We start from the raw sequence: 25,974 nt of genomic DNA, 5'->3' as shown, positions 1-25,974 counted from the left end.
TATTGGTTAGATTTACTTAAAGGTTCTCATCTTTGTTTTTTAATATTGTTATTTACTACAATTTTAGTAAATAATTAAAATTTTCTTTTTTCATAATAAAATAAATAATAAGAAGCTGCCATTTGTAAAGTATGTAAAAGTGTTCAAATTAGTTCTCTGCACCGAAACGGTATCACCCTATCACTTCCCATTTTTTTTTTTAATTTGTTTTCTGTCAGATACCCACCTCAGCTTATCGAATGAATTGCTCTTAGACCATGATTAATGAAAAATTCTTAGGATGAGATTTTTTTTTTAAGAATAGTTTCATATTTTTTTTAGTTAAAAGTTAAGAGAGATTATTATATTACGCTAATAATCATCTTAAGAATCATCCATTAATCATGCTCTTAATTTCGGTGGAAAATAGGGTGTATAGATGACTAGTTATACATTGCTAAAGGGCTGTAGGTATAGATATATATAATAGGGTCCCATATATAACATAGGTTGCGACTTTTGAGTCGTTAAAGTGATTATTCTTCGTTCTCCAACAGAGATGTTTCATCTAGCTCTTTACTATAAGTGGATTTATACATGAACTATTGATGACGACATTTAACTGCCTCACTTCAGGCACCAAAATTTTGGTTTTCTGTAAGATGGACTAGTTTCGGTTCCTCACCTTTAGAATTATATATGTACAAAGTCTTCAAACTTAATTGATTAGATCTCCTTAATGTAGCAACTAATTGGAACCATACCATACGTAACTGATTGCATTTTGTTACTAAAATGATTATGTAAACACATCCGAATTTGATCATTTAATGAAAGTGATCATTGTGACAAAAAATATTAGTAACTGCTCACGTACTACTTACTAATTGTAATTTAAATAATGATAGCGACTATATATCCTACGCCTTGAACACCATTCCATACATCACAAAATAAAATTTTAATTAAGCTTCCTTACTAAATAGCTATTACTGAATTTTTAAATGATAAGTTAATTTTCAAATCTTCGACCAAAAAAAGAAGTTAATTTTCAAATCTAAATTACGGATAATAGCTACCAAAATTACAATGTCTCTTCGGTTTAAAATGTACGTGTAGTTTAATGACTTACATCATTAGTTTGGTTCTATTCAAGATGGATTAGTTGCAGGTTCTTACGTTGAAGAATATGTATAAAGTTTTCAGACTTATTATTATGTAACAACGAACTGGAACCCTATTTAACTGATTTTATTTTGTTACTTAAAATGATTATGTAAATACATGCGAAGTTGATGATATTAACGTGATTGTGACTAATGGAAAATGTCATTAACTGTTCACGTCATTCAATTTTACGAAAATATTTAACACAATTCCATACATCACAAAAATTTTAATTAATAAGTGAGTGGCATACATCTAATTAAGAAATGCGGATATTAATGATTTATTTTGTTTCGTTTGCCTTTTATTAAAAAAGTAGTCATTTTGATATATTATGATCATCGGTCCAACAATAAAATGCAAATCGATATATTATTCATATAGCATAACGAGGTCCATACATCCCCAAATACCAACCGTTATAAGAAATTCATACATATACTGCAATGAATATAGACATATAAATAGATGGGATCATATTCCTATATGTAGATGAACCTTTCGAATGTTTTTTTCCGAAGCTCGATCTCGAGAGCGAATGTAGCCGGTCCTATACCTAGTTGAAGCTCTTGACTTTTAACATATTTATTTGGAAGCTTGTACCGGATATCCTCAAAGATAGAAAAAGCTGTGTCGATGAATAAGTCTGGATCTTGGATGTGACCAGAAATCTTCTCGGCGTCGATGGTCCATTTCACGTGGCTACCCTTGTTATAGTCTTCCTTAGGAGTAATAGTGGTGGTTACTTTGAGCTTCTTGTACTTAGTTAACAACAAATTAGAGCTCCTCACACTTATCGTAGTTGTCCTATTATCCCAGTCTTCAGCCTCGATCTCCACCACAGCTTTTTGTGAACATATATATATTTTTTTTAAACAGGGTTTTAATCTAAAAATATGAACTAAATGACCAATCAAAGTAGAAACGTTTACCATCATCTTTAACTGCTCCGATGAAAGCTTTAAAGCATTCGTCCGCCGTATACTCAGTGTCAATGAAGTTGACCTTATGATTTAGTTCATAAAGATTATAGACATCGGTGGACCTGATGTATTCAAGTAGAGTGCTGACGATCCACATTGGATCTACTATGTCATAGCTAATCTTCTCGAAATCGACGGACCACGCCAGGCAGCTAGGTACCGTAGGAGTGACGGTGACTGTTGCTTCGATCTTCTTGAAGAAGGTCGAGATGTGATTCCAAAATATGCTCATCTTCACTGTTCTTTTCTCTAAATCCGTCGACTCTATTTGGAACATCAACTCCACTACAATGAAACATAGAAGCGTTTTCATCGATGAGCAAGAAACAAGAATGAATAAGTTAAGGGCATTTACCAGCAGAAAATGAGAATGAATCATGATTGTAGCACTTCCATTCTCTCTTTCTTGTAAAATATTGAATGAACTCGTCTGCTGGAGATTCTATGTCAAGAACCCCATAATAAGAACCGTGTAGCATTGACGGGAAATGATCTAAAAATTCTAACTCTGCCATTCTCTCTTTTTCTGTAGGTATATGTTTTTGTGGGTTTGATTATAGTCATCTCTGGATGAATATGTGTTTATATAGAGAGAGTTCAGTGCAAATTGCTTAAACTAGTTTTACCTAACCCCACTCGTATTACTTTTTTCACCATACCGAATCTTTCTATCTATAAACAAAGCTTCAAAGTATTTACTATTTACTGACACTCAGTTAAGTTAATTTATTTGGCATATGGGAAAATAAATTAGCTGTGCAGGCCAAATTGATATCAACTGCCTAAGACTCTAAGAGTATCAACTCAAACCAAGCGAATTAATTTAATTTCGCTGTAAGATTCTCTTTTACTACATTTTAACTATGTAAAGTAAAACTGATATCAATATGACGATATTAAAATAGTTTTGACAAACCATGCCAAGTCTCATTAACATCACAACTAATTGAATAAAGTTTGACCCGTGTTTGAAATGCAGGATCCACATATATTTTTTCTTATTGTGATATTTGAATTTATAAATGTTATATTCTATTTGCTTGCTATAACAATTAAATAAACAGTTATAACTTTTAAAATAATTTTATGATATTAAATTGAAACAAAAATGGTGATAATTATATAAAGTAAGTTTTCATAAAATGTTTTAATTATATATTACATAGTTTATTTTAATTATAATATCAATATATTTTTTGAAATAGAAAATTTAAATAATAATGTGAAATATATTTTTATGAAAGTATATTTTTATGTAGACCAAAGTGAATATGATGAAATTAAAATAATGATCTCGTACATTTTTATGTAGACCAAAATGGTGATTATTGTACATTTTACTCACTTAGTTTCTATTTTTATGAAAGTATATTTTTATGTAGACCAAAATGGTGATTATTGTACATTTTAATTTAATTGTTACATGAAAATATTCCAGACTTTTAAAACCAACTTTTAATTGGAAAACAATATAATATGTGCTTTAATTTATCCAAATTAAAGATTAAGTGCGCACACAGTTTCAGTATTTCCATACTACAAGTCCTTTTGCCAGAAAAAGAAAAGCTTGTAAATATCTTTATTTGACACTCTCGAGTTATTGGTCAATTACTTTAGTTTCTTAGGGTTAACAATAAATCTGTAGCTTCCCAACAAAATAACGAATTCTCAATGATTTTAAAGGTACAAATACATGTGAACTGTAACTAAGCAACGTGTAAATTGCTACTCTGCATATCTCAATAAACAATCTATTGAATTGTGGATTAGTTCCGCTATTTTGTGAAATATTATAACCATCGATCCAACAATAAGTATATGCCAGTCGATATTTAATTCATAGTATTATATATGAATATTTACATCCCCTGATGGCAAACGTTTATAAGAGCTATGTGCATATATACTGTAATATAAATATAAATATATAGTATGCCAATTTATGTATACATTTTAATATGCATATAGATGAACCTTAAAATTAATTAGAACATGTTTATCTAAGAATTGAAGCTTGTCGTCGATCTTCTTTAAGAGATTAACAGCGGTGTTGAATCTGTTGATGATATGTGTGCTTCGTGGTTGTCATCGGTAATTTATCCCAAACTCAGCGGTCCATTCACGTGGTTAACCAAGGAGTTACTCAAGATATCAGGGGTTTGATCCTTTTAGGGGTTTAAATTTGATTGAGAAATATGAATTGAGTGATAAATCAGTTAGTTGTATGTAATGTGAAACGTTACCATCACGTTTTTATGTTTCCATACAATTCGTTACCTGACACTAAACGTCAAATCAACGGTAGTTTAATGTTGTGACATCCTCCCGCTAATATTTTTAGTTAAGTTTATGTTGTGTGGGTTTAAACCATCGTTAACCATGAGATCTTGACGTTAAAAAAAAAAAAATCATGAGAGCTTAAAAAATAAAAATAAAATGGTGGGTGGGTCTCATCATTTTTAAAAGTTGGGTGGCTTATTCTTGCTTAAATAAGCAGCGATTTTGGGGAGATTTTTCAACTGTTTGCGGACTCCACTGACACGTGACAGCCCGCGGTTCGTAGATTTTTTTAAAAAAAAATTTAAACAGAGAAAAGAAAGAAAAGAATAAAAAAATAAAAAAATAAACACTCCAAATGGGGTGTTGGGTTAATGATGCTCTTGTAAAAGCAATAGCATTGGTAGATACTAGATACACACTCAAAGATATTTCACAAATATAATATTGATAGATTTTGTTTTGTAACTAGTAAAATAAAGAAAAATAAGATAGTTTCTCAAAAAAGAAACGGTTTCATCTTTTTCTAATTTATTTTATTAATAATAATCACAAGAGACTGCATCAAAAATTTCCATTTTTGTTATTTTATAAACTATTAAATTAATTAATTTGCCTAATGCCCACCCACCATTCTAGATGAATGTGGTTGTGTATAGAAAGAAATTTACAAACAATTACATAACTAATTTTATCTAATCTTCACACATCTAACTTTTTTTATTCTGTATGTGTACATTTTCTAAATTTAACCAAAAGATAAGCATTTTGTTTTACCCATTCATATAACTCCAAACTGATTTAATTGCCTACTGTATCTATTAACTCCAATCAAGAAGTTGTTTTACGTAATTAATTTACTTAATTACATCATTTGAAAATATGGCCGGTGAATATGAACGTAACCAAAGTTTATCCCAAGGAAAGTTAGATATGAACTTTAAATGGTTTGACTAGTGAATGTTCAGGTGTTGGAGATCCTTTGTCTAAATTACAGGTTAATATAATGGAAATTTAGAGTTGAACCTGCAACTATTCCACTTTATGATTCACCAAAAGTTTCTTTTTCTTGAAGATGGAATAGTTGCAGGTTCATACGTTGAAAAATATGTATAGAGTTTCAAGACTTAATTGATTACATCTCCTTAATGTAGCAAAATTAGAACCTTACGTAACTGGTTGCATTTTGTTACTAAAAATGATATTGTAAAGACATGCGAATTTGATGATATATTGAAAGTGACTAATGGGAAATATCAGTAACTGCTAACGCCACTCAACTTGCCAATCCTAATATATATCCAATGCCCTGAACACCATTCCATACATTAAGCAATAAAAATTTTAATTAAAAGACTTGTTACTAACTATCTATTACTTAACTTTAAAATTATTTGTTAATTTATCATGAAAAGATTACGGATAATAGCTACTACCAATTATCAATGTCTCTTTGGTTAAAAAGTATGTATAATTTAATTTGCCAGTATACGATAATTTGCCAGTTTAGTTTAAGAATTTCTTTCTACATAATTTTCAGAATCTTAATTAATGTGTGAGTAGCATATATCTCAGTGACGAAATGTGGATTGTTAAGTTAGCCTTTTCGATATATTATAATAATCAATTCAACAATAATATGCAAATAGATTTTTTTTTTTTTGGGGACAAATATGCAAATAGATATATTATTCATAGAGAATTACGACTACGAGGTCCATACATTCCCAATACCAACTGTTATAAGAAATTCATGCGTATACTGCAAACGTAGACATATAAATAGAAATATACGTGCCACTTTATTTAGACGGTCCTATATGTAGATGAACCTTTCGATTTCTACATTTAGTTACGAAACTTGCTCTGGATAGTCTCACGGATAGAACAGGCTATGAAGAGGAACGAGTCTGGTTCTTGGGTGTCATCATCGATCTTCTCGACCTCGATGCTCCATTTCACGCGGCTACCTTCTTTCTTCTGAATAATAGTGATGGTTACTTTGATCGTCTCGAAATTTTCCATCATGGAAGGAGCGCTGATGAAACTCATCGTAAATGTCCTTTTCTGCCAATCGACACCACCCAAATCCACCTCATCTTTTTGGTGAACATAAAAAATTTAGGGTTTGGAACTGTAAATATGAATTAAATGACATAACTCAAAGTAGAAAAGTTTACCATCATTTTCAAATGCGTTGACGAAATCTTTAAAGTATTTTTCAGCCGGATACCCAGTGTCAATGGAGTTGTGCTTAAATTTCCTCTTGTAGCTGACATCGCTTAAACTGATGTACGTGAGCAGAGATTCAACGATCTTTTTATCTTCGATGTTTTGGCTAATCTTCTCGAACTCAAAGGTGTACGCCAGGCAGCTAGCTGTCAAGTCGTCCACAGGAGCGACGGTGAATGTTGCTTTGGCCGTTTTGTAGCTTTCCGTGAGGTTCCCATGTATGCTAATGGTCACTGCTCTTGTCTCCGAATCCTTCGGCTCGACTTCGAACCTCAAGTCCACTGCAGTGAAACATATCAATTAATTAAGGGTTTTGATCGATGATCAAGAGACATGAAATGAAAGTTGGAAGAGTTGATCATTTTACCAGCAGCAAAAAAGAATGAAACATGATTTTTCTTTCTGGTTAAGTGTTCAATGAATTCGACTGCCGGAGATTCTAGGTCAAGCTTCCCAGAAGATTTGTACGTTGCCATTATCTCTCTCTCTCTTTAAGAAGAAACTATGAAGTAAATGTTTTGTGGGTTTGATTATAAATTTATAATTCACTCTCGATGAATATGTGAGATCGTTCGATGCAAATTGCTTCATCTAGTTTTTTAACCTATGCCCACTCATATAACTTTTTTCACCATATCGAATCTTTCTATTTATAAACAAAGGCTTCATCATTTTTTATTTACTGACATTCAGTTAATATTCATTTGGCACATGGAAAATAAGGTAACTAGACAGGTCAAATTAAATCTAACCAAGCGAAGTAATTTACGCTGTAATTGATTCTCTTTTACTACATTACAATATAAGAACGACTAACTGATGTCAGTGTGAAAAAAATTTAAAAGTTTTTACTAACCACTCCAAGTCATTAGCGTCATGGTTAATTGACTATTTCTAACCAGGGATCTATTATTTTATCAAAACAATTTAGCAATAGTTAAATTACAGAATATTTTTATTTATTTATTTATTTATGGTATATATACTTGATAATAGCTGCTAAATAGACTAGGATACAATTTAGCAATAGTTAAATTACAGAATATTTTTATTTATTTATTTACTAACCACTCCTACATTACAATTTTTGATTTCAATATATAAATATCCTATAAATTTATATATTTGGATCGATTCTTAAAATTATATAATATATTCTTTCACAAAATAATATAACTTTTAAATATTATGAAGTAGGCACTTGTTACTACATATCTTGTGGTATGGTAACAGACATTTTTTCTAAAAAAGTTAGGGTTTTAGTTTGTTTTGTTTGATTTCTAATCAAGATAAGTCTGTTACTTACTTTTGACGAAAATAACATTTGTAATGGGATGTATGTATCATATGCTTTTGTATGTGTCGTCAGTGAAAGCGATGTTCCACCGGAGATGAGAATTTGTGCTCATTAATTTGTCTCTTAACTAGAAATGACAATAACAATAAAACGGATTTGTTCATATCACAACTTCATGAGACTCGGAAAATAGTTTTTTCTTAAAAATGAAGAATATAGAAAGAGTGTTAACTCTTTTCTTCTGCTTAACATAGCAATTAATTGGAACCATACTTAATAGTTGTTACAAATTCAATGAACGGAGAAAAGTTTTGACGAATGTGTATCATGAAATAAATTATATCAAAATATTCAGATCAATCAACCTACTAAGTTTAGGCACTTATATGAATATCCATTATTTAACACTGTTTCTTACTTTTTCAAATAACAAAATAATGAAGTCACCATATAAATTAAACTGAATTGAAATAGGTATTGAAATAATATCTAAAATTAGATTTTATCACTACATATATTAAAATATAGAAAGTAGTAAGTAGTAACACTGTAACTAGAAGAATACAGATAGATTGTTATTTTTTGATCAAAGAATACATATAGATTTAATTACCATTAAATGACTATAAATTTAAAACACACCAGAAATTTTTGTGAGCTAACTAGTTTTAGTTTTTTCCTTGGGGAAGATTCTAGACATTTAAAAAAAAGAATCTTAGATAGGACCCATTTTTGGTTTGAGATCCAGTCGCAGGAAAGTTCCTCGTAAGACATTCCTAAGATTTTCACATGGGTTTTTGGTTAGTTATTCAATTTTCTCAAGATGAGTCCCATATATTTTTGCCATAAATAGTTATATACATGAACCTCTTTTTATATACATGAACTTTTGCTGAATCGTTCATGATCCACCAAAAGTTTGGTGGTGTTCAAGATGGATCAGTTTCAGTTTCTTACGTTGAAACTTGAAAGTGTGTATACAGTTTTCACACATAATTGATAGATCTCCTTAATGTAGCAACTAATCGAAACCCTACCATACGTAACTGATTGCATTATGTTGCTTGAAATGATCATGTAAACACATGCAAATTTGATTACCAATAGAAAGTGATTGTGACTGAAATGTCATCAACTGCTCACGACACTCAATTTACCAACCGGAAATTAAAAACCGATAATTTCTTTAACACAATTCCAAACATTACAAATAGCAAATTGAATTAAGTCCCATTACTAAATAAATATCTGTTATTTAACTTTCAAAATATATGTTAAAATTGTCAAACATAAACTAATTGTTGTATGCGCCTAGAATCTGCTTTTCTTTATAAGCAGATTAGAGATTTCTTGACTTCCATGGATCTGAAATTCAGGCAGACACCCTGTTATTGGCAAGACAGTGCGGTCTTGCCGCTTTTTACCAGGTCTCTCAGGTTAATTATCGACTGGAACATGTAAACTATTCAGAATGCTGAACTCAAAACCCAACTTCTTTTAGAAACAAACTCTGCTATAGAAAAACTGCAAGCATATGTTTATATGTGATATGAATTTTGTGGAATTGATGTGTGTTTTAAGAGTAACAAAGATCATGTTGAAGACAAAATTAATCCTATCTAAATTAATCCTTCGTATTTGAAGATGAAAATTCAGTTTGTATGATCGCATGAATGATGAAATCTATATATATAAAAAAATGTCTGCCTCCCTCCTGTTGCGCCACGTCACTAAGTCGATTACTCTGGGCACGACACCTGTCCCTCTCCTAAATTCGCTGCGTTTCATTAATTGATGCACGATATAATTGGGCTTAATTTGGTTTGTGGGCTTCATTTGTTGCTCCACAATCCAGTCTGATAGAAAGAAACCTAAGCCTCTCTCTCAATCCAGGTCGCATAGAATTTTAGGGTTCACTGTATTCTTCCCTCTTCTGTATCTAAACCGCCATTGGAGTACCCAGAAGAGTTATGTGAAATGAATCTTTATGGTGACTCTCTGGATCGAGCAGATTTTGTGATGTTTCGTATGAGTTTCTTCTTCTCTAACCCATTACGAACTTCGAAACGGTTAATGGATTCTCTGATTCCGATTCTCCTCTACAACCTCTAAAGAGTCATAAAATTTATCTATTTACTGCAACAATCCAAACGACATGAATTTATTTCAATGACATCACATCCACCCTATATATATATCATTCATTGTTGCTTCTCACCTTACCGAATCAGGGTAAGCAAATTATCGGAGGAAACGGTGGAAACCAGATTGGCAAAATCAACTAGAAATGTACTTAAATCTCTGTTCTTCGGTGATGTTATGCTGGTTTGGGACCGTATGAGCTACACTTTTGATTGAAATATGTTATGGGAAGCAAGGAATAAAAGGAAAGGTGGCTTCCTAATTGGACTGGATCTGCTTCATATAGATGAACAGGTATTCAATTTTCTCTGTAACGAGATTTGTGTTCGTTAATATTCAATTTCGCTTACTCAAACTATTCTACTACATGGTTATGTTGTCCAGCGTTTCATTTCTTCAAACCGTGTAGCCCGTTACGAAGGTCACTTAAAGCGTGGAAAGACCTAAAGTTGTTGCTTCACGGTGGATCAAGAAAGCTGTCTGGTGATATTTATATGATCGACGGTGAAGAGTTTTGGCTCGGATGCTTTCTGCCTAGGTTTGACTCGGAACGAGTTTGATCTCTATACGAAGGAATAAGACAAATTTTAGACCAATTTGTGTGGTGTTAATTTTATAATATTAAAATATTTTGGTGGGTTTGAATCAGCTGGCGAAATACCTCACTGAGTCGAAATAGACACGAGGCTACGAATGGAGAAGGAGATGGCGGTTAAAAGGTGGGTGGTGTGAGTTGTTCCACAGAGTCATCCCGGGTTGGAATTTGAGTTCAAGACTGTAAATGTAAATAAGAGAGAAGAGCATTTTGTCTGATGAAAAGAGCGATAATGTAAGCTGACTTTTTGACTGAAGGAAAATTAAATTCATGGAATAATATAACTCATAATATATATATTTTATAAACAGTTAAAAATCATAATCACAAAAATAATGATATCTACTTATGATTTTTAACGTATAACAAGGTCAACGAAAAATATTATACACTTTGTTAAATATATAATTAACTAAATATAAGAAAACTAATGTGAAATATATAGTCTAATAATCAGTACTATTTAAAATCTTAATGGGCTATTCGGATAACATGTTCATTTATTATTAAATATAATAACATATAAAATATTAGTGGTGTACATTTTACATGATAACACTCAGCTGGCAAAAGAAAATGTACCACTCAATATAAGGTTTTTGTGGTGTTTACTTAATTTTAGATATTTTTCTATTACAAAGAAACGAATAACAATAATTTTAGTTTTAAAATAAATTCATTTACACATTGTTTAAACTACCCTTTTCGGAAAAATAAACAAGTTAGAAATAAAAGTTGTACGAATCTTGAAAACAAAAATTCAAGAAATAATACATGTTTTGCAACTCAATCAACACTAATCCATGGTTTGTGTGCTACACCCAATCAATATCAGTCTACTTAATATCATAATCAATATAAAACAAATTTTGAATAAATGTAAAACAACCAAAATTCACATGAAAAATATTTTTAGTGATGAGATAAATGTTTGATATCTGGCAAGAATAAAATAATAACAATGAAAGCTAATATTGCTTTTAAATGATAGTAAATTTAGGATGTCTTGGATCATCATAAAAAAAATTTAGGATGTCTTTATATTATTCACTCATTTAGTTATCCGCCCATAAGACTGGTAAACCATAATATAGGCTCCGAATGGTAACAGCGGGTTGAGCGGGGCGGGACAAGCGGATTAGCTAGTGCGGTGCGGTTTGTGTGCGGTTTGTGTTAGAAAAACGTATATTGCGGGACAAGTGCGGTTCGTCTAAAAGAAGCGGTTTAAAACAAAATGTGAATGGCGACTTGTGTAATGAATAGTGTAACTGCGGGATACATAATATATTTATATTTTATAAACAACAAAATGAGTAATACTAATATAATTTTTAATATATATATATATATTATTTTTAAAAAATAGTTTATATATCTAAAATATAAATATGTTATTTCTGAGTTTTATAGCCAATAATTTATTGTATTTTAATTTCTTAAGAGAGATTTTTAAGATATAAATTATAAAAAGTTATAAACTAAAACACACATAGAAATATACATCCTTAATCCGTAATGAATTATTTTATTCTTAAACATTAAACTGGTGAAGTTGCAAAACACAATCATTTATTAACTTTTTAAATATTGTCTAAAAGGTGAAATAGAAAATAAGAAAGGTTTATTGCATATATTTTCTTTACATTTTTAATTAACTAATAACAATAAACAATAATTTTAATATACTGGTTGACAACAGTATCACAAACCACACGTTATTACTCAAGTTTTGTCTCAACGTGCGGTACAGACATAAAACAATCCCGCTACAGTCACATTTCTTATTTTAATTATTTTTATATGCAACAATTAATATCAAACAAAACAAGGTGAATGGTGACATAATTTTTGACCGTAGGGTGCGTCTTGTTTACCCGCAGTTCTCATTCAAGGCCATAGTCTCGGAAATACAGTTGTTCAAAAAACAGTCTCAAAAATATATGCATGCTACCAAATTCCAAAATAAAAACTATAGCATTATCCTATATATAAATTATTATGGAATAAAATCTATATTTTTATAGTAGGAACGAAAACCGCCATATAAAAACTTGACAAAAATATATAAACTTAAGCAACCTATTGAGATCATCATCTGAATGAACTTACTTCGGACAATCATTTAACATATATCTTAAGGCACATTAAGGCCTAATAATTTAGGGTCTGACTGGTTCAACCGCAGCGGTTGTGGTTGCGGTTGCGGGAGTTTGCGGCTGCGGGTGGTTGCAGTTTCTAGCGGTTTTAAGAGATTTGTACGACTGGTTCTGCGGTTAGAAATTGGTGCGTTTGCGGGATACTTATGACTGGTTAACTACCAAATGCAGCAGCGGTTAAATAATAAATTAACAGTATTTACATTTTATGCAATTATAAAAATATCAAAAATAATAATATGATAATAAATATAAAAGTTATATTTAGAAAGTTATACTTTAAATTTTTTAAAAATTATAGAAAATATTTTTATTTTAAAGTTTTATAATATTAATTAAAATATAATAGATATATTTTAGCATTTTTATAATTCTAATTTAATTTTTTTATTGAATATTTTTATTTTTGTATTTATATTGTTTTGGAAAAAAAAAGAAATTTTTTTTATCCTCCCGCAACCGCCCGCAACCGCAAACGCTAGCTGAAACCAGCTTTTGAATTTATGAGGTTCAGAGCGATTTAGAGCGGTTTGAAGCGGTTTGAGCGATTGTTGCAAAACGCCAACAACCGCTACCAACCGCAAAAGCTGCGTTTGCGGGTGGTAGCGGAAAAACCAGTCATACCCTTAGTCATTATATCCACTGTAAACCGGTTGAATATGGGGGCACATATAGATTATCATAAACTTATTAGAGCCTTATAAAGATTAAACAAACACTTAAAGATATGAATCATATATATAACTTGTGACGCAACAAAAATACTTAACTGTCATTATGATACATTAAGATAGTGTGCACCATAGATTATCAACAAACACAAAAAATATCAAAAACATACTAAGTCTTGCGTGTTCATGGTGTTCAAATATATGATAACACAATATACACTAAACTTGGGGCTTAGATAGAATTCATCGAAACAAATTTTACATAAAACGTCAAACAAACTCATTCCAAACTTTCTCATTCAAATTTGGTTGTCTTGAACAAGATAAAATATTATATATATATATTTGAAAATATCAAAAATTAAATATGAGATCCCGCCCGTAGGGCGGGCCGACCCTAGTTAATTAATATAATATTGACATGGAATCCATCGTTGTTTAAAAGCAGGAGGGGGCTGATAACGTAAGGGCCTAATGGATTTGCAGTATGTCAATGAGCCCAATATAGGCCCATTAAGTCTTTTGGGATAGGAAAAAATAAATAAATGGCTTCGCCCGAGTTCGAACCGGAGACCTTCAGTGTGTTAGACTGACGTGATAACCAACTACACCACGAAACCTTATGCACATTTGCATGCACAAATAGAAAACAATTCTTTTTATCATTTTTAACTGTAGACAGTAAACTGGTGAATACCCGAAAGGAACTGTTGATTTTCATAAATAATCGTTTTATATCTCATCTCTCTTTGAGTTATTAACTAAAGTTGCGTGCACTTACATCTCAGTGTGTGGGAGTCACTAACAAACTATAATGAACTACCTCTCTCTCATGCGCGTTCTTACATTTCATTGGATTACATCTAGCTACGTCAGTTCCAAAATCCCCATGGAGTCAATGCTTCTACATGCCTTCAAAACCCGTCTAAACCAAGCAAGTGTGGTGGTGAGTCCACTTAGACTCTATATGGCTCATAGCTATTCCTCGAGATCAAATACAGACTGCTAAATCAAATATATGTCAACCGTTGTTCCTGTTGCTGATAAAGAGAAATACGCCTTCTTTGTTGCCGTAAGGGTGATGTTATTGGAATTTATAAAGGGATCTTAGTGAGTGTCAGGCTCAAGTTGGGTCATCAGGTGAATACAACTTTTTTGCCTTAACAATCTCTTTTGTTATGTCTATTCTTTCTTTGGGAACACGCACAGAAGAAGAAACTGTTAAGTTTTATAAAGGTTCCTCATTGCCTAAGGACGTACGCCGAAGAATATCTCTCTTTTTTTGGGATGAAGAACTCATACTTAAGAGTGAGGGTATGTTTGGCTCTCTTTTGCCTTTGTCTTTTCCAAGCAAAACAACTCATGACCAACAAATGTATGATCTCCTTCGAGATCAGTCATGTTCTAAGGGTATGTTTCTATGTGCTTGAGGGAAAGATCACTACATGAAGTTTTCTAATGCAAGTTATTGGTATTGTGGGAATATTTATTGTATAGAATCTTAACTCTGCTGCAGATGAACAAAGCAAACTTGGCTTCCCGTATTAAGCCGGCCCTTAGAAGAGCCAGGATGTGCCATAGAGATTTTCTTCATAAAGTGAATGGCAAAACAATGCAGAATCTCCCAGAGAAGAACCAGAACAAAAATGATTATTTATTCTCATTATTTCAGCTTTACACTGAGATTCGGAGATTGTTCTCCTTAAGAATCGTATTGGTTAACCTGAATTGGAATTATTATTGAGGAAAGAAGATGATATGAAGTTTCTGTAATTTTTCTTAGTCACATTGATAGAAATTTTGAAACCTTGGGAAAGGAAAATTTGTAAATGACTTTTCTGACATTTGTAAGAAGAATCTGAGTTCTTGGCTATTTACTTAAACTGAATTTTTCAGTAAAGTTCTGTTGACTGTTGCCATCATTCTTACAATGAGTGAAGTCACGAAGGAAGATGTTCAGAAACGATCTCTTTCTTGAAGGTCTCGGGTCATAAGAGTTTCGAAAGAATTAACTGATATTATCTCTGTGGGACTGTTCTTGAGTTCATGTCCTATGATGGTATGCTCATGAGTTCTTGTCTTGTGCTTGCGTACTGACTGCTTGTGTCGTGGTTGTTCCTGTGTAATTTGGGTTTCATTATCAACATGCTTCTCCTCCAGAACTATAGTTGCTGGACCGGTTTAGAGATCAAGATGAACTTATTGGTCGATAGTTTCTAAGAAAAGTTGGAGGATTTGTAAGAAAATATCTCAAATTAAATTTAATTTGAAAAATTTTCTTACAATCTTCCAACTTTTCTGAGAAACTCTAGAACAGTTGGATTCTGTGTTCCCCAAGTGGCAGCGTGATTTTGAACTCTGTAGGGTGAAATGTATTTATACATAACATTTCACAGTGAAACTCTCTCAGTTCTCCGATGTAGGGTAATAACGGTTTCACTGAGTGGGTTTATTATTACTAGGCCCATTTATTAAGATAATCCCCTATATATTAAAGAAGAAGCATTTTTTAAGACTTTCCTTAATTCTCTCTTGGTTATTTTGACATGGATGCATGAGAAGGCTTTATTCTCAATTTTGCATACGTGTCGCGCTGTGAGGACTTCTCACAAAAGCGTTGACTTTAATACCATAATTTATTTCCTTTTTTGACTCTTTTTCGGTTTATATTAAATGGCTTTTTCATGTCTATAGACTCATGGCTTTTTCATGTCTATGGACTCATAGCTTTTTCACCTTCATCATGCTAAATATAATATAAAGACGAGAAATGTTGCTGCTCGAAGAGTACTTGAGCTTCCATCTTCCTCGATCAGTTTCGTGTAGAGGCACAACTCGGTTCTGTTGCGAGTTATCACCTTCACCTTCATCTTATAGTACTGTTGCGAGTTATCACAACTCGGTTCTGTTGTGAGTTATCACAACTCGGTTCTCTTGCGAGTTATTACAACTCAGTTCTGTTGTGAGTTATCACGTTTTGAAGTTGGTTAACAAAACAATTTTTGCGTAATGAACATTATCCTTGGATGATTCATCTATTGTGTTAGCTTCTTAGATCTATTGGTTTGTTTTCTTTTTAACAGGTTCTCTTTAACATGGAGACTAGCTACTCATGCGATGCTCGAGAAGATCCAGATGAGTCAATAGAATCAATAGAAGACATTATCCCTCATAGAGAAAATAGTTGTTCAGAAACTCCCTGAGAAAGACGAGGAACTCGAGATGATATAAAAAAAAGAGAAGCTTTACTTGAGGTGCGTATCGAACAAATAGCAATGGAAGTTGAGCTAGGGCAACAACGTGCAAAGTGCAGCGAGTACATGATCACTGCTCTCAACTAAAATCCGGAGGGAACTCACGCTCGACCAAGAGATAGCATCGAACGAAGTGGAGCCAGGAAAGTGGATGACACGCTTGGTTCAATGGGGGAAACAGTACAACGACGACGATGATGTGCAGTTTTATGGAGTGAGAGAGGAATGTATTTTGTTGTTGTCATGTAAGCATATGTGTTTGTGTAAGGAGTGTGAGAGGAAGCTTAGCTATTTTCTTTTGTGTCAATCTTCAAAGTTTCTAGGGATGGATCGTGATTTATACACGACGTGTGCATGCATTGGCAGGGACAGTGGAGACAGGGAAGTGGATGACACGGCTTCTTGGGTATCTTAATAATCAACTCTATATAGTATAAGTTAGTTATAAGATTGTGCTAAAATTAGTTATATCATATAATTTTAGGCCGTTACGTTATTTTATATTGTATATGTTTTATATGTTACTTTTTACTTTTTTCCATGCATATAACCGGAACATAATTCTAACTATTATATATAATAATGTACGTATAATAAAGATAAGACTAGACCCTGATCCGCGCACCAGCGCAAAGATGAATTTTTGATTTTTGATTATTTATTTTATTAAATGATATATTTTAAATATTTGATCATATTATATTCACTAAGTAAATATTTTTTTGCATCTTAAACTATCTATTTTTTTACGAGTGTGAGGTATCATATAAACAAATTGAGTATATAGAGTTAATTAGAAAATTGTAAGAACATAACCACTCATGCGGTTAGTTTATTTTATTAAAATTGTAGAAAATTTTTGATTATTTATTTTATTAAATGACGAATCTGCTATGTTAAGATCTGGCGAATCAGTTTGATTCATTCCTTTCACAAGGGAAGTTAGAAGATTCTTATCATTTTCTCACTCAACCACTCATGCGATTCATACCGAATAATCATACATCTATACAAAACCAACTGATGTTATGTATTCAAAAACTATATTTTTGGTATGAATGAATGGTAACACAAAGCAATATGAAGAAATTTTAATTTTTTTACTCCACACTTAAGAGAATAAACTGAAACCAGACCGGATTACAAATTCAACATTCCTACATTAATCCCTTAGTATAATATAAAACATTAAATTTAACTATCTATCTCACTCCGCACAAAACGCGGGTTACTACCTAGTGGATAAATATTAACAGATCTCGGTTTTTTTCTTTCTTTCTAAGTTTGTCAAATACTGTCCACCATACTAGCTTAGTTGCTTAAACTTCTAAATTTCTAATATTTTTTTAAAAAACGATTAAAACATTTATACAATTGTATTTACTAGTATTAACGTGTTCGTCTCAGTCAGACTAACTGACCAATATCTTTACCTGGTTTGGTTTGGCTCTCCTGACTAATTTAATCAATATATATATTTCAATCTTTGTGTGAAAGAAAAGAGAAATCAAGTCGAAAACAAGTTAGTATAAATATAGGTGAACAGAAGAAGAATAGTTGAAAGACAGACTAGTTGAATGATTTTTTTCTTTAAAAGCCATGAATATTTTATTACGTAAGTGCATAAAAGAACTATAGCTGCTTTAATGTCTAATTTATTTCTTAAATAATTATTTTAAGAAAGGAAAACATATGACAATAAAAATCATGTGGACTAAAATAAGAACATATTCAGTGTTGATGAAGCATTACACCAAAGATATGTCCAAGATCAAACAATTTATCAAATATTTTGAGGACAAGAAGTAACTTTAGACGAAGCGCCACCCCACTATCGAAGATATTCTTGAAGTCCACTATTAGGCTGAACAGCTTCGGAACGAGGTTATATAATTTACCCACAACAGAGAAGAAGTTACGGATATTAGCAATAGTTGTAACAAAGAAATTGTGAACTCGAGCAACTATCGCAGCGACAAAACCACGAAGCTTAAGAAATGCCGAGACAAAAAAATATCGAAGCTTAGCAATGATGGCAGCGACAAAAGCCCGAAGCTTGGCATATGCAGAGGAGAGTGACTCTTTGACCATCTTTTTTGCAGAATCGAACCATTTTGAAACCCTCGTAAGCAAATTTCTCCAAAACATTTTCTCTCTACTTCAATGATATAACTAGATTTGATAGAAAGTTGTAAGGACAATCGTCATGAATGGTCTTTTTATATGGCTGTGCCATGCATCGTAACTGTGTATGTGACCGTCAAAATGCTTTGAGTGAATTATGGTCACATTAGAGTTATCTTCTATTAACTGCTCATTAATTAAATGAAAACTGAAAGGTGACTCTCTGCATTCTGTTATGTATACATCATATGATGCATATGATATATGTAAAATAATCATATACTAGTATTGAACATGTTTTTTTGGCGACTTTAAGTTTTAACACCGTAAACAATATAGTTCCATATATCTGTTTGATGTTTAAAACACTTATTTTCCTGTGAGTAGATCAATTGCTTACGAGTTAACTCGATCAATTGCTTACGAGTTAACTCGACGACAAAAGGCTCCTTGAAGCACCTGAATGAATTCACCATGGTTTCATATCAATCAACTCCAAGAGGCTATAGATACTTAGATATTAATTTCTTTGACTTACTTTTTCAGTCACAGTTGGCTTGTTGTTACAAAATCATCCACGAAAAAATCTCTTAAACAAAGTAGATACATTCCTGTAATTTGGAAAGAATCAAAATTTTACCTCAACATTTTTCTTCCACAAACTCGTTAAGCAGAGCTTACTCCTTCACTCATTTCCTACACGGCCAAATCGCCCCACTAAAAATACAACACTAACGCTAAACAGAACAGAATATCCGATCATTTAGTGTTGAGCAAGTAACATAGGCTTTTTAATTGCTTTTATTTAGTTTCCAAAGCTACTTATAAAGTAAGGTTTTTGCTTATTGCTAAAGTCATATTGTACAAAAGAACAGTTATATTTTCTTGAGTAAAATCCTTCCAACATAACTTTGCACATAAATTTTAGACTATAAAAATGTTAGGGATCCACTCGAAAGTAGAACCCTCCAAAAATAGGCGTATGCCACTTAAGCATGGAGAACACACGGTATTCTTTAGTAAAAGGCGAAAGAATAGTTCGCTTTGTGCTCACCACATGGCTGCGTTATTTTTTGAGGAAGAGTGTGAAGTGTATTTATACTAACAACTCCAGTACCCAAACTTCTCAGCTTTTCGATGTGGGATACTTCTTAAAGCTCTTTATCAGAAGGTCTTGTGGGCTGTAGCTAAAGCTGGGCCTATTTATTTGTTACCTAATTGAATTCGTGATGGATCATAACAATCAAAGGCCGCATCTTCTTTGAGACGGTGGTTTTCAAGATGTAGTTGAACTTGGAGAAGAAAACAACGTTTTAGTGTATGTATGCATACAAAGTACAAACCATAGAGGATAATATGCCGTGGTCAGTTGACAAGATTTGATCAAGATAATTTTTCTCAAATAATAATTATAAAAACAAATAGTTAGATTTACAATACTATAATGATAGAGTTAAATGAGAAAATATCAAATGATTTACAAAAGACTTAACAAGGTTTCTTCTTGTCCAACTTCAAATGTAAATTGTACCATCTGGTTTTCTTCTTAAGTGTCTCAGACTCATCATCACAAGTATTTGGTTTCTTGTTCCTCTGTCTGCTGCTTTCTTCCTCTTCCTCTTCCTCTTCTTCTTCCTGAACAATTGGTGCAGGTGCCTCAGCCACTGCCTTTTTGAACAAGCTCTTTCTCAGTCTGTTCTTGTTTGAACTCCGTTCTATCAATGGAACCGTTGTATAAGCTGAGTGAATTTCATTTCTCTGCTTCAGAAGCTCATCAATCTGTAAAAAAAAAGCACATGAAAATCAACTATGTTACATTGCTTAAGGCCAAATGAAGACTAACCAATAGCATTTCTTGAGCGTATCTATTTGTCATATCCGTGAACTGCACAAGTACTTCCCTGTACTCTGTCTCAAACTTTGCAAGCTCTGCTCTTTTATTCAGTATCTGAGCTTCTACAGATCTAAGATCTTCCTTCTCTTGAGTAAAAGAGGCAGCACAAAGGACTTGGATTGTGTAGCTCACACTTTTGAAAAAATTATCACCTGAACAAAGTAACATGTCACTGACATCAACCTATTGCTATAGATACAAGAGGGAAGAAGAGAAGTGAATTTTGTAATCACAAAACAAGCCGAAAAAACTGACCATAGACAGCAAATATATGAGTGCCAGCCTTTAGCTCAGTAACTTCACACTGCTGAAACCCATCAAGACTTTTAAACAAGGCAGTTTCTGGATTCTTTTCCTGAGCCATCTACAGCAATAAAAATCAAGTCACGTTGGGGAAAAAAAAAGAAAAGAAACTCAGTGTGACATAACATAAACCTAGGCATCCCCATAAGCCTACCGAAGTAATTGTGTGATCCAAAGAGTAGACAGGGAAACCGAGGAAGTACATTCCAGCACATGTTATCTTGCCACTTCTTCTACTATCCTCCTGTATCCACCAGTGATTCAGAGTATCCCTTATATTATTACATGTACTATCACATTGGTTCCGTTGATATATGAAAGAGATACCTGCATGGCTAAGCTCAATCCTCCATCGGCTTCTTGAGAGAGAGAGATGTTACCTCCTTTTGTTTGTTTGTTCTCAGCAGTGTTGTTGCTTTTGAGTCCATAAGATGAAGAACGAATAGCACTAGAACCACTTCTCTTCTCCAGGCAACTTGATTTTGTAGGCCTATTGTTTAGGAAAAGAATCGAACTTTAAGACTTAACATGAGGCGATGAGTTTCCGTAAACCAGGTCACATGAGTTATATATATACCTGCCATTTTCCTTCTGACATGATGGAATACTAGTTGCCTTTGCAGGACTCTGATGTTGAAGTAGCTGATCAGTGGATAATCATTCACAATCGGTGAAAACAAAAAAAAACATAAAAGAATACTAATACACCTGCTTTTGGTCGTGGACACAACTTGTGAAGTCATAACTCTTTTGAAATGTTTTAAAAGCACGTTTGAAAATGTATTTATCTCCCATTCGCTCCATAATCAATGATTTTCTAATGCTTGTAGGATCAGATGCAGATGGTCCAAGACTCATAGACATATGCATAATGCAATGACTTTGGGGCGGTTAATTTGTTTCTCAGTAAAGAAGACGAGACGTTTTCCTTCTTTACCAAAGATTGTGATGTAGACAAAGAAGTTGTTTTTGAAGCTGGCTTGTACACTCTTGGAGTTAAAAGCCCTGGTGAGGGTTTTGAGATAGGTGCTGCTGGTTTCTTCGTTGGTTTCATCATGTTTTTGATCTCCTTGCTTGGTGTCTTACTTGTTGCAATCTTGTTAGTTGTCGGTTTTGTTCTCACCTGATCAGGCTGTAGATACAAAGTTAAGCAAGGAGTTCAAAACTTAAATAGGTGAAGAACAGAAACTTGTCCAAAACTTATAGATTGTGTTAGCTGATCCTAAAATATATAAAGCTTAAAACAATTATAGTTCAAATACCAAATGTTCCATATATATATATATGACCTTTCAAAAGGTAGATATTTCGTATGTCTATTGATCATTTAAAATTTTGGAACCAAAAACAAATATTTTATATGAGTGTTCCCAGAATAGGCACTGTTGTGTTCACAAAAGAAAATTATACTCCCTCCGTTTTTTATTATAAATCGTTTTAGAGAAATTTTTTTGTGCCAAATTATATGTCGTTTTCGGTTTTCTATGTAAAATTTATTAATAATTAATGTTGTATGACCAATGGTAATATATCTTATATTTTTCTATTGGTTGAATTGTGGTTAGGTAAATAATTAATGATGTTTTTGTTTAGAAAATATAAGAAATTAATGGTTTTCTTAATCTACGTGCATAGCTGTAAAACGACTTATATTAAAAAACGGAGGGAGTACATAAAATGCTTCTTTTTATAGAAATAGCCTTTCACGCGGATTCCAAACGGTGGGTTCAGTAGATAAAAACAAATTCCTTACATATATTATTTTGGTAAAATAAATTCCTTTACTAAGTTGAGGACATGATGAGAACATTTTTATTTAAGTAGACACTGATCACAGAAAGAAAGAGAAATTACAATACCATACTACCATATTTTTTTAAAACACTGAATTTTAAAATTTTATTATTTAGTGATTATTATTTAGGGTTTAATATTTAGGGGGTAAGGTAGAATTTATAACCTTCTATTAATGTTTTATAAATTATTATTAACATTAATAAATGTTAGTTTAGTTATTTTTCATCACAGACTTAAGATATTTATGGAAATGATTATTTTTACAGTAAATTTGAAATGTAGCATCTAATATGTGATATATAAAATTAAAAATTTCTCTAGAAAGAATGGAGCGAGTGGCAAGTCTCAATCATTAAGTTAATATATTTGGCAGATTACTTTTCTTTGTTAAGTTGGGGACAGGAAGAACAATCTTCTTAATAAGTAGAGATTGCTAAAAATGAAAAAGAAAATGTAGAGTGATAAATCTGAATTAAAAAATTTAGTTATTTTGGAAGAAAATTAAATAAATTGTCTACAACAGCTGTAATTAATATCTTATTCAAAAACTCTAAACATGTTATTCAGGGACTCCATGTGTTCCGTAGTCTCTTGCTGGCTTCTTAACTTCTCAACATCGTTAAACGTAGCAAGTCCGTTAACGAATATAGGTGGACTGCCCATATTTTACTTACTTTTTAGCAGTCGCTATTGTGAGTTTTTTGTAGTAATATTTTGTTGTTATTGAAATTAACAAAACTGGAAAATAAAGAAAATACAAAGTTACCCCACAAATAGAACGCAATGCCAACCCATTTGACCGAGTAAACCTTAAGACGCGTCAAGATAATACAAACACAAGTCGTCCATAGCGTCAACTCCAATCTATATAAATGCTTTGAATATCAAAGTGATCATCACTCAATAGTATTAAGATGACGGGCTCTATACTCTCCTCCATCATTTTCTTCCTTCTTTTTATCGGACTTTCACATTTTGTTGATGCTCATATGGAACACCGTAAATTAAGTGAGTTCCTCTACTCTATTAGATGTAGACTAGTTTTGAAGCATTTACTGTTCTATGTCTTGTTGTCTTCTCTTGTTTCCTCTGTAATCTCTTCTCCAAATAAGTGGGTTTCCACAACTCTTGTAAACTGAAAAAGCTTGGTATGAAATTTTAACATTTTTACCAAAAAAAACTTACTTCAGAATGGATATATATGTCGCATGGCTAGGTGGAGCAAAAGACACAATATCCATGAGGAGGAACTTGGAAGGAAATGGGGGCTCCAAAATTAAAGCTTCACCGAGCTGGTCGCGACGCAGTGGACAAAAAAACACTCAACATGAGCCGTCCAAAACCCGTCCTGATCAAGCGACGCACCAAGGGCGAGGAAATTATATATCTTATGCGGGTACTGCTATTTGCTCATCCAAGCTTAAGTACTGCATCCACATGCAATATAGATATTGCTTATTTGGTTACAATTAAACATATAAAGTAGAAACAGTTAATTATTGGATGCATATCTAAAATGTATTAAAAAGGCTTTGATATTTTGAATTCATTTGAAACTAGTTTGAATATGCATCTAAATTACTAAAAAGTCTAAAATATCCTCATTCACAATTATAACTTAAACTAATTATAATCTATATACTTGTTTTTTTTTCTTCAAAAAAGCAACATTGTGCTGAAGTTGCAGAATCGTGTATATTTTTAACTTGAGTTATTTCAATACACAAATTACAGAATTTTATTTTGACGTCAAATATATAGTGGACTTGTTTTTCATATGCAAAAATCATATATAATATTTTGTTTTCTCATCATAAAAAATATTTTTTTTTCATAAAATTGAAACCAACAGTTTTCACCAAATAGTAGAACAATAAATTTTCCACAAAATATTTTTTTCACAAATATATTTATTTGCCAAAAGTGTATTAAACTGAACAAAATAATTAGTTGAGATATTTAAATGTATAGCAAAAAGTTTGGATATTAAATAATTTAATGAAATTTAGTTTAAGTATTTTTTATGAAATTTTCCTGTTTTAATATTAATAGTTACAATATAATATAATATAGTTAATAGTTAAATTTTTTATCACAAAAAGGTACAATAGTTTAATATTATAATAGGACAACTTTTTAAAAAAGACATTATATAATATTTTAATATAACCAATCACCAAGTACACCTGTGGATTGAGTTTCTTTCAAACCAGAACTCTTCTTTTCGTTCTCCATTCTTTTCAGTTCTTTTAATTTTTGTCTAAATACTCTTTCAAGGACATGATTATAGGGAATATATCATCAAATTCCTAGTGATTAGATTATAATATTTGAAAAATGTAAAAAGGAAGAAAGAGTGATAGAAATGTCAAGAACGTCTATGTGGCATGAGATTCGAAATAAAAACTGATATATTCACTGGGTACATGTGTTCTTTTTCTACTGGCTTAATTTGTTTTATTTCAAAAAATTTAAACAAAACTAAAATACTCCTATATTATTATAATATTATTACATATGTGAGAAACTTAGTGGAAAGACCCATCCAATAAAAAGGTTCTAATAAATAACTAGAACGTGGGTGCTCTAAAACAAGTTTGCTACGGAGTCACAATAAGAATTGCTTGAGAAAAGTCTTAGATAATGGTCGTCCAGGGAGTTCTTGGAACTACCATAACTAGGACTGTCTATGTGGGCATGGTTGTGGTGCATCCGCACATGATTCCCAGTTCTAAGCTTACCTTTTAAAGATTCTTCTTAATCTATAAATCTTGGTTTTTATGCAGTTTTAAGTTTTTTTCTTTAATTTGAATTTGCCAGGCCTTAAAAATCAGACGACGACAAGCAAATGCACCATTTACGAAAGATGTAAGCGTGAAGTAAGGCCCTAGCTAAGGCACACCCCGGACTAGTCAATGAACTTGGTTATTACTTTGGTTTGTACGTTGTTATGAGCTTTCTATTTCCGTTGTGTTTCATTATTAACTGTCTTTTTACTGATGGAATAAGCAATTCTTGGAAACTAGATAAGATATTCTTTTTTTTTTTTTTAACACTGTTTAATTCAAACATCAGAGGAACAAAGTTCCGAGAGTACAAACTC

General features: G+C 32.1%; 1 protein-coding gene, 1 long non-coding RNA gene and 2 other non-coding genes across 4 annotated transcripts; 1 reads left to right on the top strand and 3 right to left on the bottom strand.

The window, feature by feature from the left end:
* Positions 1-1,499: 1,499 nt before the first annotated feature.
* On the bottom strand, positions 1,500-2,697 carry LOC106414724. Its single transcript, XM_013855327.3, has 3 exons — positions 2,485-2,697; positions 2,079-2,414; positions 1,500-1,990 (listed from the first exon to the last, which is right to left on the bottom strand). Exons 1-3 carry the CDS (start codon positions 2,642-2,644, stop codon positions 1,629-1,631), a joined length of 858 nt encoding a protein of 285 aa, XP_013710781.2. The 5' UTR covers positions 2,645-2,697; the 3' UTR covers positions 1,500-1,628.
* Positions 2,698-14,045: 11,348 nt separating this feature from the next.
* TRNAV-AAC lies at positions 14,046-14,119 on the bottom strand. Its single transcript has one exon. It is a non-coding gene; the product is annotated as a tRNA-Val (tRNA).
* Positions 14,120-19,823: 5,704 nt separating this feature from the next.
* LOC125577516 lies at positions 19,824-19,940 on the bottom strand. The gene has a single exon (XR_007315925.1). It is a non-coding gene; the product is annotated as a U5 spliceosomal RNA (small nuclear RNA).
* A 3,782-nt stretch (positions 19,941-23,722) lies between these two features.
* On the top strand, positions 23,723-25,896 carry LOC106407059. Its single transcript, XR_001281645.3, has 3 exons — positions 23,723-23,879; positions 24,088-24,267; positions 25,692-25,896. It is a non-coding gene; the product is annotated as an uncharacterized LOC106407059 (long non-coding RNA).
* Positions 25,897-25,974: the final 78 nt, after the last annotated feature.

This window comes from Brassica napus, chromosome A8 (assembly GCF_020379485.1).
Source record: "Brassica napus cultivar Da-Ae chromosome A8, Da-Ae, whole genome shotgun sequence".
Lineage (NCBI taxonomy): Eukaryota > Viridiplantae > Streptophyta > Magnoliopsida > Brassicales > Brassicaceae > Brassica > Brassica napus.
The sequence above is the reverse complement of the archived record's forward strand: the minus strand, read 5'-3'. Positions and strand labels throughout refer to the sequence as shown.

Bases quoted from the DNA above. Each gene is read 5' to 3' on its own strand.
- LOC106414724 (XM_013855327.3), bottom strand. From the start codon at position 2,644: ATGGCAGAGTTAGAATTTTTAGATCATTTCCCGTCAATGCTACACGGT. The intron at 2,415-2,484 runs GTAAATGCCCTT...GTTTCATTGTAG, and splicing joins TTCATTCTCATTTTCTGCTG to TGGAGTTGATGTTCCAAATA. The intron at 1,991-2,078 runs GTAAACGTTTCT...GTTCACAAAAAG, and splicing joins CGGAGCAGTTAAAGATGATG to CTGTGGTGGAGATCGAGGCT.